Source organism: Phalaenopsis equestris, unplaced genomic scaffold (genome assembly GCF_001263595.1).
Source record: "Phalaenopsis equestris unplaced genomic scaffold, ASM126359v1 Scaffold198345, whole genome shotgun sequence".
NCBI classification, from domain to species: domain Eukaryota; kingdom Viridiplantae; phylum Streptophyta; class Magnoliopsida; order Asparagales; family Orchidaceae; genus Phalaenopsis; species Phalaenopsis equestris.
The window spans coordinates 150,760-167,549 of NW_018218266.1; the positions used below are offsets into that span (position 1 = coordinate 150,760).

Here is a 16,790-nt window from a genome sequence, read left to right on the forward strand (position 1 = left end):
AAGGCCCTAAATTTGGAGAGTTTTTGAGATATGGCCAATTTGGAGTAAATTTGGGGCTTTTGGACTTAGGTTGAAAACAAATGAAATTGAGGTCTTACCAAGGCCAATTTAAGGTTAATTTTGATGTATGAGGATGTTATAAGGGTTTTTCAACAAAAATTGTCACCAATTGAGTGGACTATGGCTTCAATTTTGTGGAACCAAGTCATAGGGCCAAAATTGGGTTTTTGGTTTAGGTCAAAAGTAGGTTCTAATCATGGACCAATTGAGCTTGGATTTGGTATATATTGGTCACATCAAGAGTGAATTTGAGTTTAGAAATGAAATTGGGGTAAATTGAGACCAATTGGATAGACATTTGAGGTAATTTGGGGAAAATATGGGCCTTTAAAGGGCAATTTTGGTGATTTTGGATAGCTTGGGTGTTTTCAAGGTGTTTGAAATGATTTTTGAACCAAGTTAGGTATTTTGGGTAAATTTGAGAATTTTGGCCAAATTTGGTGTCCCAAGGGTATCTAGGAAATTTGGGGGAGTTTAGAGACAAAAGGCTAGGTTGGGTATCTTGGTAGAGTTGGAGTGCCAACCACCATCAATAAACAATGGACCAATGGAAACCCCATTTTGGGTTCTCTATGTAGTGGTCTTAGCCAAACCCTTGCCTAGGGCTAATGGGTTTAGGGGACCACCTACAGGAGTCTCCCTAAAGTATCAAGGGACCAAAGCCCAGAAGTCTAGATTTAGGGATGTGAGTGATTGTGAGTGTAAATAATTGCAAGTGAATGCCTTAGCCCTAAACCAACACCGAGGGTCAACCCTAAGGTCCAGCAGTCCTAAGGGTAACTCATCCTGAGTTCCCCCATAGTGACCCCACCTACTAAGTGCTAGAGGTTATGACCAATACATGGAACTTCAAGTTGAGTAAAGAAGAGTGTAAGATTTCTAATGGTGAGGGTTCCTTGTCTAGTTTTCTAAAAATAGTCAATAGGAAAGTCCTATGACTAGACCTTAGGCTACTAAAGAGAAAAAACTAAACTTCAACCAAAAGTGATGTTTAGAGGTCTCCTTATCACCTTTAATTTATTGGTTATTGTTATTTTCCTGGAACAGGGTCACGCCTGGCTGGTAGTTGGAATTTCTGGGTGGTTTTTCTCAATGATTTACATTATTACCACCTTTATTCTTAGGATATTGCTATTTATTTCGGTATGCTGGAAGTTGGGTCTTGATTGATGGCTTCTCTATAAATTACATTTGTACCACCTTTATTATATTTGGTTATTGTTATTTACCTGGAAGCTTGGTCAAAGAATGGCTGGTATATTGGACTTGTTGGGTGGTGCTCTTATAGATTTACATTCTACCACCTTTAATTTATATGGCCATTTGTTCATTGCAATTTTGTGGAAGCTTGATCAAAGAATGGATGGTAGTATGGACTTGCTACGTGGTGTTTTTATATCCTTACCACCTTTAATTTATTTGTTTATTGTTATTTTCCTAGAGCAGGGACAATTTTATTTCCACTCTATGGTTTCACGGTTTGCTATTTTAGGCTCCTTTACATGGACTACTAATCTGTTTGTATGCATTTTTTTGGTCACTTCCAGACTATCAGCAGGAAGGACCAACTCTAAGCTTACTTAAATGGTTTTATGTATTTTCGGCTTAATTTCCTTCTGATCCTTTATGTTCTTTTGCTGATGCTTTTGTGGCACCTTTTGAGGCTTTTCTGTCTGCAAGTCGTCCTTTCTAAGTTTTTGTTGCAGCGTCTTTCATACTGTGTAACATTTTTTTTTGTGCGGGACAGGATTGGCTAGAGCTGCTCGAAGCATGTCGGTTTTGGGTCTATTATATTTTGGGTTAGATATAACTTTTGGGTGTTTTGCTTACCTTTTAGCGTGGCATTGTACTGTGGATTTTGGAACCCTTAGGCTTAAAATGTATTTTTTTTTAAATAGGGATCCACCATCCCACCCATATTTGTAATCTTTTTGAATATTAACACGTAAGGAGCCACAAATTGCTCTTTTTTTAAAAAAAAGTAAGACATGTATAAAGTTTTTAATATCAAGAAGAGGATAGTGAAGTTCAAAATCATTAAAGGCTATCCACATATAGTAATTCTCACATGAAAAAGAAAATTAAAAAGGGGGATTAAAAATTTTCCTAAAAGAAAAAAAAAAGAAGAAAAGAGAAAAAGAAAAGCAAAAAGAAAAATATATGTGAGGTAAAGCCTGAGGAGATGTCTAATAAAAAATTGGCTTCACTTGAATCAACTTAAGAAAAGAGGCTTAAATACATTTATAAAAATATAATAAAGTATTAGCATCTTTATTAATGAAGTTCTCATAAAGTTCTTTTTTATATAGATCTTCTAAACATCATTAATATGATGAATTATAATTATTCTTGAAATGAATTGGAAACCAAAACTCTTAGACTTAAGAACTAGATATTCTTATATTTTTCGTTTTAACTTAAGTTTTTAAAAATTTTCTAAAATCTTACGATTGTCTTTATAAAACAAAAATTATATTAGTTTTTAAGTGATGCTCACTGCCTTAAGTCATAATTTTTATATAGTAAAAGAGTTACTTGAGGACAAGTAACAATTAAGTTTGAGGGATTTTTCTACACCAAAAAATATTAATTTTTATATATGTATTTAAGAATTAAATTTGGTGATATTGCACTTTAACGAAAGTTATTTTCATATTTTATTGCAAGTATACTAACTCTAGGCATTTGGGGCTTAAAGAATACAGAGAAGATGGTACCTTGGCGCCAGATTTCGGCGCCTAGGCACCAGAGACGGTTATTTTCACAAAGCCCTTAAGACCTAGGTGAGTGTCTTAATTAATTTTGAAAATGTTAAGTTTTAGGCGATCATGATTCATTATTTTAATTTCATTTGAACATCAAATAGAGGTATTAAATTAATTAATTATTGACTTCAAAAGTCATACCTCTAAGTCCTAGGTTCATTTAATTTTAATAAACTTCCAAATTTTAATAATTTAAAAATTTATTTATTTATCCTTTTAATTAGAAAAGTGATATTGGTTTCTACTAATTAATCCCCTTTTTAATTTCAGTCATCCAAACAAGCTGATTAAGATCAGAGGTTGCTCATTTCCTTCTTTGAATTAGGCCTAAATGTTAATTAAGGCCAAATTCCTAAAATTACACTTGTGCCCCTAAGGCTCTAACACTTCATACTTTGTCAAATTTAAATCAAATGACTTTAAAATTTTTATTCTACCCCATTCATGGGTCAATTAAGACATCAGAGGAGAAAATGTGATCTTTCAAAATTTAATTTAATTTATATAGTTATTTTCATGTAAAAATGGGACTTTTCAAAGAAAATTTGCTAATTTTACCAAGGTAAAGCCTAATCACTTGAAATTTGTACTAGAGGTGGACCTAAAGTAGAGAGCCATTCAGAAAAAATTTCATGATTTTTTGAATTTTATTTAAATTATTAGAGTTATTTTAATTTCTGGTGTATTTATTAAATAAAAAATATTTTAAATGTGGAAAATAAAATTTTATATTTTTCAAAAATCCTTCTAAGGTCAAGAAACTCAATGGTCAGAGAACCCAAAGAAGCAAATTTTATATTTTTTTTTATTTTTCTTTGATTTATTGGAATTATTTTAGTGGAAATCCATTTTTTAGCCTTTAAAAATAATTTAAGCTTCAAAATACAATATCTTTATTTAGAAAATTAGGAAAAATATTCCAATTATTTCTAAGTGCTTAGAAAATAATTTAGAATATTTTCATAAATTTTATTATTTTTTTTGTGATTTTTAAGAATTTTTAATTATTTAAATATTTAAAATGAGCTTAAAAATAAAGTTTTTATTTTAAACACTATTTTATTTTTATAAAATTTCCTTGATCACAGAGAACTCAAAAAATAAGTTTTCTTAATTTTTTGAGTTATATTATGATTATTAAAAATCATTTTAGTGTCAAAAAGAATATTTAACTTGAAAAATCAATTTAGACCATCAAATGGACTCAAATTGATTTAAAATTTCTATGGGGAGTTCTCTGAATCTTAAACAACATAGGAGATAAAAAATCAAGTCATTTTGATGTTTTTTTTTTCCAAAATTATTTACCTTAGTGTTTTAGGGTTTATGAAGATTAGGTTCATTTTAAATGACTTAACTCATGAGCAATTTTTCTAAGGGTTATCTGATCATAGCAAACCTACCAAAATTTTCTTGAATTTTTTTAAGCAACATGCTAATTATTATGATTAATTTATGCAAATAATAGACACAAACTTGAAAAATGAAGATCTCTGTTTAGAGGTCTCCTCTGACTTTGGAAAAATCAAGGAATGTTCCACATGATAGAGGCTTCAACATGTCAAAATTTTAAGCTATAGTGAAATGTCTACATGCATGGCGAATCAAAAGACTCAAAATAGTGTTTAAATAATTAAAAATAAAATATGCATCAAATTAACTTCAAGTCAATTCCACATTGTTCTCCTCTGTTCACCAAGATATGAATTTTTGAAGTTAGGGTATATTTTCTGAATTTTTTTATTTCCTATTTATCTATTTAAACGCGCGGCGCCTCGTTAACCTACTGCAGCTCTGAAACTCCACACGACGCGCTCCCATTCAATTTTGTCGTCCATGTTAGCAGCCACGCGTCCCGCGATTCACGTAAGGAAGTGTTGTTTGGCTTGATCTCATCCGTTGATGAGATAAACACGCGATCGGACGGCTTCCGTCATCGTCCCCAAATAGACTAACCCTAGAACTGTCCATCTTCAAGGCTTGATATCTCCCTCATTTCTCAACCAAATTAAGTGAATTTTTTTTAAAATGCTCGTCTAGACTAGAGGAACATATCCATATGGTTAAGATGCCATGAAATCAACTCAAAGTAAATGTAGAATCTAAATAGGCCCAAAATGAGGAGTTCAATACCTTTACTCTGAGAAGGGAAGCTTCAATCAGAGAAGCTTGGCACATTATTTGGGGACCAAGGAGGCTAAGTATTGAGCCTCTTGCTGTGGTGTAAGGTTTAGATATGAAATCAACTAAGCTTGATTTCAGGTGTTGATCAAAGTCTATGCTAAGGGCTTGGGCTTAGTTTTGGCAATTTAATGGGCTTGGGCTTAGTTTTGGCTAAAGGAATCTTAGCTTAAGCAATTATGGCATGAAATCCCTTGATTTAAGGGACCATTGGTCCATGGCTTAGCTTAGGTGGTTAGGTGAGTTTTTACTCAGTCTTAGGGTCTAACTAATGGTTGTGGAGTCTTTAATTTGATGGCTTTGGGGTGGTTAGGCTACATTTAGTGCATGGGTCCAAGTGGGTGCAAATGACCAAGACTTGGGTTTGGGTTAGGCTAGCCATTTCCTTGAGCCCAATTGATTGATGCAATTGATGTATATGATTTTAAGGACCAATTTTGGTGAAGGATTGAAAAGATTTTGAGTTCATTTGGAGGGTCAGTTTAAAGGAATTTGGAAATCGGTCATTTTGGGTATGTTGGGCTAGCCTTGGGTCTAGATTGAGCTAGCCATGGGCTAAGTCCAAATTGATTGTTTAGAATGGTCAATAGGAATCTCATGAAGAGTTTTCAATATAAATTGGGTGCCAATTTTGGGGTTAAGGCATTCAATTTGATGAGATTAGGTCATGTGGCCAAAATTGGGGCTTGGATCTAAATCAAAATTGGGCTCAAATCATGGGCCAATTGAGCTTGGATTTTGTTTATTTTGGTCACATTGAAGGTTAATTTGAGTTTGGAATTGAAATCTAGGGAGATTGAGATCAAATTGATGGACATTTGAGTTGAATTTGGGGAAATTTAGGCCTTTAAAGGCAAATTTGGGGGTCTTGGTCAAAGATGGTAAAATTGGACAAATTGGGCCATGTGGTAGTTGATAAAAATTAAATTGGGAATATTTGGAATATTTTGAAATTTTTTGGGATTTTTTAGAATTTTTAAAATTTTGGGCCCATGAGGGGGCAATTTGGTAATTTGGCATTTTTTGGTGATTTTGGGTAATTTGGGTGTTTTCAAAAGGTTTGAAATATTTTTTGAACATTTTTTGGGTATTTTGGATAAATTTGGGAATTTTGACCAAATTGAGGGTTTCAAGTGTACTTAGGTAATTTGGTGGAGTTTATGGGCAAAAGTCCAGGCTAAGTATTTTGGGTAAAATTGGGGAGCTAACCACCAAAAGTAAGTCATGGACCATTGAAAACTCCATTTGGGTCCTCTATGTACTGGTCTTAGCAAAACCCTAGCCTAGGGCTAATAAGTTTAGGGGACCATCTACATGAGTTTTCTGAAGGCTCAAGGGACCAAAGTCAGGAAATTCTGGGTTTAGGGTAGTGAGTGATTGTGAGTGAAGTGAGTGTCTTAGCTCTAGACCAACACCCAAGGTCAACCCTAAGGTCAAATAGCCCTATAGGAACTCTCCTTGAGCTCCCCCATATGACCCCACCTACTAAGTGCTAGAGGTTAACACCGATATGTGGAACTTCAAGTTGAGTAAAGAAGAGTTTAGAATTTCTAATGGTAAGGGTGCCTTTTTCTAGTTCTCTAAGAATAGTCAATAGGAATGTCCTATGGCTAGACCCTAGGCTACTAAAGAGAAAGACTAGACCTCAACCAAAAGTGAGGACAACACCTATTTGGGGACCAAGGAGGCTAAGTATTGAGCCTCTTGCTGTGGTGTAAGGTTTAGATATGAAATCAACTAAGCTTGATTTCAGGTGTTGATCAAAGTCTATGCTAAGGGCTTGGGCTTAGTTTTGGCAATTTAATGGGCTTGGGCTTAGTTTTGGCTAAAGGAATCTTAGCTTAAGCAATTATGGCATGAAATCCCTTGATTTAAGGGACCATTGGTCCATGGCTTAGCTTAGGTGGTTAGGTGAGTTTTTACTCAGTCTTAGGGTCTAACTAATGGTTGTGGAGTCTTTAATTTGATGGCTTTGGGGTGGTTAGGCTACATTTAGTGCATGGGTCCAAGTGGGTGCAAATGACCAAGACTTGGGTTTGGGTTAGGCTAGCCATTTCCTTGAGCCCAATTGATTGATGCAATTGATGTATATGATTTTAAGGACCAATTTTGGTGAAGGATTGAAAAGATTTTGAGTTCATTTGGAGGGTCAGTTTAAAGGAATTTGGAAATCGGTCATTTTGGGTATGTTGGGCTAGCCTTGGGTCTAGATTGAGCTAGCCATGGGCTAAGTCCAAATTGATTGTTTAGAATGGTCAATAGGAATCTCATGAAGAGTTTTCAATATAAATTGGGTGCCAATTTTGGGGTTAAGGCATTCAATTTGATGAGATTAGGTCATGTGGCCAAAATTGGGGCTTGGATCTAAATCAAAATTGGGCTCAAATCATGGGCCAATTGAGCTTGGATTTTGTTTATTTTGGTCACATTGAAGGTTAATTTGAGTTTGGAATTGAAATCTAGGGAGATTGAGATCAAATTGATGGACATTTGAGTTGAATTTGGGGAAATTTAGGCCTTTAAAGGCAAATTTGGGGGTCTTGGTCAAAGATGGTAAAATTGGACAAATTGGGCCATGTGGTAGTTGATAAAAATTAAATTGGGAATATTTGGAATATTTTGAAATTTTTTGGGATTTTTTAGAATTTTTAAAATTTTGGGCCCATGAGGGGGCAATTTGGTAATTTGGCATTTTTTGGTGATTTTGGGTAATTTGGGTGTTTTCAAAAGGTTTGAAATATTTTTTGAACATTTTTTGGGTATTTTGGATAAATTTGGGAATTTTGACCAAATTGAGGGTTTCAAGTGTACTTAGGTAATTTGGTGGAGTTTATGGGCAAAAGTCCAGGCTAAGTATTTTGGGTAAAATTGGGGAGCTAACCACCAAAAGTAAGTCATGGACCATTGAAAACTCCATTTGGGTCCTCTATGTACTGGTCTTAGCAAAACCCTAGCCTAGGGCTAATAAGTTTAGGGGACCATCTACATGAGTTTTCTGAAGGCTCAAGGGACCAAAGTCAGGAAATTCTGGGTTTAGGGTAGTGAGTGATTGTGAGTGAAGTGAGTGTCTTAGCTCTAGACCAACACCCAAGGTCAACCCTAAGGTCAAATAGCCCTATAGGAACTCTCCTTGAGCTCCCCCATATGACCCCACCTACTAAGTGCTAGAGGTTAACACCGATATGTGGAACTTCAAGTTGAGTAAAGAAGAGTTTAGAATTTCTAATGGTAAGGGTGCCTTTTTCTAGTTCTCTAGTTCTCTAAGAATAGTCAATCCTATGGCTAGACCCTAGGCTACTAAAGAGAAAGCCTAGACCTCAATCAAAAGTGAGGTCAACATAACCATCCTCTCCTATAAAAGGTAAAGATGATGAATGTTACAGGATGGATGCAATAAGATATCTAAGTGAATGTCATTTCAAAGCAACTTATGAAGAAAAATATGAAATGAAAGAGTTGGAACATGAGCAAGAAGAGGAATTAGAGAAATCTGATGATTTTCATGAGAAAGATTCAAATTAAGTTCAAGAAAGTTTTGAAGTTTTGGACACGACAGAAAAGAAAAATCTTTTTATCCATCGATTGAAAAACCTTCTGAACTTAAATTGAAGTTACTTCCTAACCATTTAAAATATGTCTTTTTAGGTGATTCTTAAACATTACCAGTTATAATTTCCTCAAATTTAACATTATAAGAAGAAGAGAGTTTCATGAAAACTTTCAAGAATTATAAGAAAGCCTTTGGATAGACAATTGCTGATATTAAAGAAATTGTTAAGAAAGAAAACTACAAACCTAGGGTTGATCCTCATTGGAGATTAAATCCTGTTATAAATGAAATTGTTAAGAAAAAAATTTTAAAGTGGTTAGATGCTGGAATTATCTACTTTATTTTAGATAGTGCATGGGTTAGTCAAATTCATTATTTATGTAATGTCTCTGCTACATTTCAAAGATGTATGATGGTTAACTTTTGTGATTTAATTGAAAAAGGAATTGATATTTTTATGGAAGATTTTTCAATGTTTAAAACTTCATTTGAATCTTGTTTAGAACATTTATCAAGAGTTCTTAAGTGCTGTGAAAAAAAAAATTTAGTCCTTAATTGATAAAAAAATGACAATTTATGATAGCAGGAGGAATTGTTTTAGGACATCATATATCAGAAAATGGTATGAAAGTAGATCTTGCAAAAATTCAAGTGATCCCTAATTTACCTCACCTAATTTACCTCACCCAACAACCTCACCCAACAAATGTGAGGGAAATTAGAAGTATTTTAGGACATGTTAGATTCTATAGGTAATATATTAAAGACTTCTAAAAAATTGCTAAGCTTCTATGTCATTCACTCGAAAAAGACGTAATTTTTAATTTTGATAAGGAGTGCCTAAAAACCTTTGAGCTATTAAAAGAAAAATTAGTTACTGCACCAATTATTGTTTCACCAAATTGGGAAAAACATTTTGAATTGATGTATTTTGAATTGATGTGTCATTTTGAATTGATGTGTGATGCAAGTGATTATGCTATTGGAATTGTTTTAGGACAAAAATATGATAAGATTTTCTAAGTAATTTACAATGCTAGTAGAACTCTAAATGAAGCTTAAATTAATTATACCACAACTGAGAAAGTGATATTAGCAATAGTACACGCTTTTGATAAATTTGGATCACATTTAATTGGAACAAAATGTGTTGTGCATACAGATCATTCTGCTATTAAATATTTAATGAAAAAGAATGATGCAAACCTAAGACTGATAAGATAGATTCTTCTTATGCAAGAATTTGACTTTAAAATAGTAGATAGAAAGGGAGCTAATAATCAAACTAATAATCAAATTGTTGATCATCTGTCCATGCTTGAATTAGAAATTGAATTAAAAAAACCACTCTATTTTAAAAAAGAGATTAATGATATTTTCTAGATAAAATATTGTTCAATATTAATAAGTGGTGTGTTCCATGGTATGCCGACATTGTAAACTTTATTGTTAGTGATATTGTACCATTTAGTCTAACATACCAACAGAAGAAGAATGTGCTTTTAGATTAAATTTATGAAATTATCCAAAAATGACATGATTCTGATTTTGGAGGACATTCTGGTGTTAATAAAATAACATACAAAATTTTATAATTTGGATTTTATTGACCTACAATCTTTAACCTACAATCTTTAGAGATTCTTTAGAGATGTTAATGCTTATATTAAAACTTGTGATCGATATCAACGTGTAGGCAATATTTCTAGAAGGAATGAGATTCCCCACAATTATATGTTGAAATTTGAGATATTTGAAGTTTGGAGATTATATTTCATGGGACCATTTATACCATCTTTCAGAAATTTTTATATATTGTTAGTAGTAGACTATGTATCCAAATGGATAGAAGTTGTTGCTTTACCCCAATGTGATGCTCAAAGTGTTGCAAAATTTTTGAAAATTGAACATATCTTGTAGATTTGGGATGCCGAGAGTGATCATAACTAATGGGGGAAATCATTTAAGAAATGCAATAATGGAGAAATTAGTAAAGAAATATCATATCAATCATCGAATTGCTATTGCTTGTCATCGTCAGACAAGTGGTTTGGTTTAATTATTCAATCATAAAATTAAAAGAATTTTAAAAAAATCTGTGAATCCAACAAAAATGGATTGGTCAGTCAAACTTGATTATATTTTGTGGGCTTATAGGACTGCATATAGAACTATATTTGTGGGCTTATAGGACTGCATATAGAACTCTTATAGGAATGTCCCCAAATAGGCTAATACTTAAGAAAACTTGTTATTTACCACTTACACTTGAGCATAAAGCATATTGGGCTATTAAAAAATTTAATTGTAACTTAAAAGATGCTCGTGAGAAAAGACTATTACAATTAAATGAGCATGAAAAGATAAGGAATGAATCTTATGAGAGTGCTAAGATAAATAAAAAAAGATGAAGATGTGGTATGATCAGAGGATTTTTATTAAAAATTTTGTATAATGCAAGATTAAAATTATTTTTAGGGAAACTTAAGTCCAGTTAGATGGGCACATTTATTGTGATAAAAGTTTATCTCTATGGAGCTGTGGATATTAAAGATCCTAAAACTGAGAAAATATTCAAAGTGAATGGTCACGACTGAAACTCTTTTGTTTAAGGGATCAGCTTAAATTAAATGATCTTATGTTGTTGGGTCAAACAGAATAAGTACTGATTACGTCGGGGTGACGACATAAAACCAAGCTCTTTGTCGAAGGCAACCCATAGTTATCAGTGTGCATTTGTTTTAAATGATATGTTGTTGTGTTTGATTAAAAAAAATGTGGTAGTATTTTTGAAAACATAATAATATAGTGAGGATTCTAAGACCTTAATGGATGACTTAGATGAGTTAGAGTACATATTTGGACAATAAGTAGACATGTGCTAAAGTAAGCATAGGCGCTTAAGAGCCAAAACGCGGAGCTTAAGTGCGGTAGTTAAAAAAAAAAGATGCAAAATTAATATTCTCGAAGGATTAAAAGTGTTTTAGTGGCTTTAAACGTGATTTAGTGGTTTGTAAATGTAAGTAGTGTGTCTAGGCTTCATCCAAGGCCAATAAATAGCATGGGAATGAAGAGAATTTTTACCCCACTTCAAATTTTCATCCTAAAGTCTAAGTGAAGAGAAAAAGAGTGAGAGAACTTACAAAAATGTCTTCTTGGGAGATTGAAATGAAGAATAAAAAAGAAGTCATTAAGAAGAGGATCGTGAGTCAAAGTGCGCAAGAGTTATACAATGGATTCCTAGTCGTTAGTATAGAAGGAATAGCGGAGACCATCTCAAAGATTGAGGCAGACGTGGCTTCAATCAAAGCAAAAATGAATGAGACTAACACACTTGGAGCATATCAAATGACATCCCAAATTTTTACAAGGGGCTCATTTGGTGCTTGAAAATAAAAAATTTATGCTTTAAAATAATAAATCTATTAAATTTATGATTTAGTTAATTGAATTAGACATATTGACTTAAGACTTTATATTTTTTTTTAAAACACCCTACAAAATGAGGATTTTAATTTCGCACATTATTATAAAATTAAATGATCATCTATAAAATATATTTTTTACTTCTCACCCTGATAAATATTCAATATATTTTATACTTCACACAAAACATACATGCCCCACAATTTTTATGTATTTACATTTCAGTCACCTATAATTTGATATTTATACTTATAAAATTTTGGCGTTTTAAAATTATGGATTAAAAGTTGTAATTCAATTTTTAAAAGATAATAATAGTGATATTTCTTTGCTATGTTAAAGATTTTAGTGGTAATGCAGATAAAGTTTAGGTAAATATGTAAGAAAATTGTGGTGTGCAAGAAAATGGCCAAAAAAAAGTATTATAAACTCTTGCTCCTTTTTTCACAGATTGATGCTTTCCAGCCTTTAGCCATCTCTATCCCCACTCTGACGAAAAAATCAGCCATTCTCCGTCAGCGGCATACGGTCGAACAACTGATAGGCAATGGCAGGAAAACTCTTCCTGAGCTGGACCCGCCCCACCCAAGAGCAGCAACAAAATTGCACGGCGATTGCCGGAGGATTTAATTACAACACAACCCTTCAGGGCACCTCCGCCCTCTCTGCTGAAGACAAAATCCTTCAGGACAACCTCGCAAAAAATGGTTTCTTCATCAACCGAGCTCGTGTACTCCTCGGCACCGGCTCCATCACCTACGCGCTTGCCAAATCCGCCGTCCTCACCTGGAGGTAACCATTAGACCCAGCCCTTCAATTCTTCCTTTCTTCCATCAAATCCTACAGTGTTAATTCAAGTTAAGATATCAGACAATTTGGGCTGAAATGGGCATTCGTGGATCCACAAACCCCGGTGGAGAAAGGAAGAAGATTCTGCGTCTGTGTGAACGAGTTTTTTCCGTGGGTAATGATGCCGCTTCAAATCGCTTACGTCGCCGACGCTTCCATCCAGCCTCCCTCAGCCGCCGGTATCAAGGATTCCTTCGGATTCGGAAGCGGAACACTTCAAGGCCATCTTCTTGTATGAATCCCCGCCTCCATTTCCAGTTTCTGTCGTTTTATCTCTTCCTTCGTGGGGGTTTTAAGCCTTTTTTTTTTTTTTCTTGGGATGTGAAGCAGGCCGGACGGAGAAGAGAGGTTTTCGGTTCAGTGGGATGAGGATGATCGCGTCTGGTACGAAATTTTTTCCTTTTCAAAGCCTGCGCACATTATCTCCGCCATTGGTTTGCCCTATGTTCGATTCAGACAGAAATGCTTTGCTCGGCAGTCTGCAGAGGCAATGGTAAAGCATGTCTCTGCTCAGAAGCCCAAAATTGAAGACATTTAATCCGACAAGTTTTAACTTTTTCAATGTTCATAAGCCTCTGTACTGTGAAAGTTTGAAGGACTCTCTTAGTGATATTAATTTTTTTTAAAGTAGAATACACAAGTTATGATTTATGACAATTAACACCGAAATATTAAAATAAGTAAATATGAAAGTTTCAGTGTTTGATAAATAAACGCCGCCGCCACCATCATCATCATCATACAATTGCTGTTTTTGTTCCTTAAAACTCAAGTCAGGATACAGGCAACAATTGCTGCTTTTGTTCCATTATTTGTCTTCTAAATTATTAATATAGTTAATATCTATATTTATTTATATTCCATTTTAATTGTAAATTATATCAAATGCAGCATAGAAATATTAATTTATTTAAGATAAAATAATCTTGTGTTAATGTATGTGATATAAATAAACATAAAAAATTTAAATATAAATAAATAAATATATGTAAATATTGTTTAGGACGACTAGTTTGACATTGTGACACAACAAATCACGGTTTTGGTAAGAGATAAATGATCATTTAAGGTAACGTAGAGCACACAAATGTTCGGTCATGACAGATATGCCATTCAAATTCTAAATGATAACAGGCCTATATTTATTTAGTAATCTTTAAAAAGTCATCACTAAGCTCATTGCTGGTAACTCAAATTCATTCTCCCTATCATTATTCGTCATGCTTAAGTTGCTTTTATTTATGAGAGAGATATTGTTGATAATATCAACATTGCTAATGAGTTTCTTGAAAGCTTTAATACTTCTACTCATTCTAAAACTTTTTGGACAAAAACTAATCTTATGAAAATTTGTTGTAGGGTTAATCTTTCTTTTTTTAACGAAAGAATGTCTACTTTGGGTTTTATTCCTCAGTTCTGCTAATGAGTTTCTTGGAAGCTTTAATACTTCTACTCATTCTAAAACTTTTTGGACTAAAACTAATCTTATGAAAATTTGTTGTAGGGTTAATCTTTCTTTTTTTAACGAAAGAATGTCTACTTTGGGTTTTATTCCTCAGTTCTGCTAATGAGTTTCTTGGAAGCTTTAATACTTCTACTCATTCTAAAACTTTTTGGACAAAAACTAATCTTATGAAAATTTGTTGTAGGGTTAATCTTTCTTTTTTTAACGAAAGAATGTCTACTTTGGGTTTTATTCCTCAGTTCATCAACTGTATAAAGTCTTGCACTGCCCAATTTCACTTTTCTGTGATTATTAATAGTGAATTTCATGATTTCTTCATCTTCATGCCTGAGACAGTCATTCTCACCTTAACCTCTTTCCTATTGTCATGAATGTCTATTATAGACCTAAAGATCTTCATTTCAAAGGTTCTATCTATGGTCTCAACAATCATAACATTACCCACCTCATTTATGTTGATGATCTTTTGGATTTTCAAAAGGCTTCCACTACTACTAGATGCTCATCCTATGTCCTACAAATCTTTTATGATGTTACTAAACTCTATGTCAACTCTTCTAAATCTACAATTTCTTCTTCTAAACCTATTAGTGAGCAATTAAAGTGACATATTTATGACAGCTAGGGGCTTAAATTGAAGATCTTATCTTGAGAATACTTTGGGCATTACTATAAACTCTTCCAAACTCAAAAGTTGTTGACCACCCAAAAATCACTGACAAAATATTACATTGGTTTGGTGGTTGGAAACAGAAAGCTCTCTTGCACAAGCAAATTCCAATTGGTTAAATCTATTATTTAGAGCTATATTCATTATTGGTTTAGATCATCTATTATCCCCAAATGTCTAAAAAGAAACTATCCTCTCTAATTAATAATTTCATACACCATAATGGCGAAGCTAAAAAATCTCACACCATTGCTTGGAATGCCACCACTCCAACAGGCCCATAGATGAAGATGACCTAGGAATTCCTAATCTGGACATCATCAATCTCTTGAGTAAATTCAAAATTATTTGGAGACACTATAATACTAACTGTTATCTTTATGAATGGTGTCACATCTACAATGAATTTTTATGGTTTAAATTGAATAATAAACAATTCTCTTTTCGGAGAACTTTAATGGAAAATGTTGTTATATTAAGAGAGGTCTCTCCTTTTGAATTAATCGTAATACTAGACTCTCTCTCTCTCTCTCTATTATTGGTTCAACGGGAGCTCTATTTATGAAACTTTTGGGAAATCTTTGGGAAATCCTCCCTCTCTTGGTTCAACTGTGATATGGATGCTAAATTTCTCTCTCTATTATTTGTTCAACGGGAGCTCTATTTATGAGCTCCCTCTCTTGGTTCAACTGTTATATTGATGCTAAATTTCTGATTTTATTTCAAAAAATAGTTCGAGCTTACATACCACTAATAACATTATTGTGAACTGTTTTCAACTTATTTTTAATGCACCCATTATGGATGCCCCTATCGATTGTTCATGGGAGGGAAAAAATTATCATTCTCATAAATAAATCCACCCTTATCCTTATGAAGATCAACCTAAAGTGAGTTGGAATAATGCCATCTGATTTAAAGTTACTTTAAAGATTCGATGATGGATTGAAAAATTTTGGTGGGAGGTCTCGAAACTAAAGATGATCAGCTTCTTAGATGCCTTATGGTAGATCCTAAATATGGTCTTCCCGGCATTCATAATAAAAATCATTCTCACCTTTTATTTGAATTCCCTTACTCCCTTAATGTCCTTAAAAAAAAAAGTATTCCACATAGTCCTTTTGTTCATATGGGACGCAATTTATCCCATTTTTAGAATTATGGTGACACTATTGGATGCAAAATCATCAAGAACTTTTTTCTTCTCTCAGCTCACACCACTTCTGACTATTTATGGTTATAAAGGAACAGTAGAGGATTTACTAAAGTCTCCTCTATTATAAATATTCTTATTAGTAAATTTTCTTTACCATTTGTCAAAAGAACAAAAATTGGCATTACAGGGGGAAAGCCTCTATTTCTCTAATTGATTACCAAGCTACAGATTATCATATGGATTAGAATGTTTTATTTTGATTACTGTCAAGCTTAATTGTGTTTTATCTGACCTTGCAGTTTACTGGTTTTCATTCTTTAATTGGGCTGCCCTACCATAACTGCAGATATTACACTTGGCTTACTTTTGGTTTGGCTTTGAACTATATTATTATATACTAGTTACACTTTTACAGATCCAAACTGTATATTTAAAGTTTTCCTGTAATCTCTGCTGAAGCTCAGTAAGCACGAATGGTTTTATTCTCCTTTGTCAACTATCGATCAAGCCTTGTTCTTCCTTACTGGGCTGTCCTGTCTACATTTTGATTACATAAAAGGGAATTCCTTTACCTTATGATCTTCCTCTACTCTCAGGGGCTTTGTCTGATTTTGTCGGGCCTTCCTAGGTTCATTTTAGACTCGGGGGGTTCTTCTGAGCTCACATAT

At 33.5% G+C, this 16,790-nt stretch overlaps 1 protein-coding gene across 1 annotated transcript; it reads left to right on the forward strand.

Moving 5' to 3' along the window:
- The first annotated feature begins 12,351 nt into the window (after positions 1-12,351).
- Positions 12,352-13,514, forward strand: LOC110035589 (UPF0548 protein At2g17695). Its single transcript, XM_020739841.1, has 3 exons — positions 12,352-12,774; positions 12,853-13,065; positions 13,168-13,514. Exons 1-3 carry the CDS (start codon positions 12,530-12,532, stop codon positions 13,367-13,369), a joined length of 660 nt encoding a protein of 219 aa, XP_020595500.1. The 5' UTR covers positions 12,352-12,529; the 3' UTR covers positions 13,370-13,514.
- Positions 13,515-16,790: the final 3,276 nt, after the last annotated feature.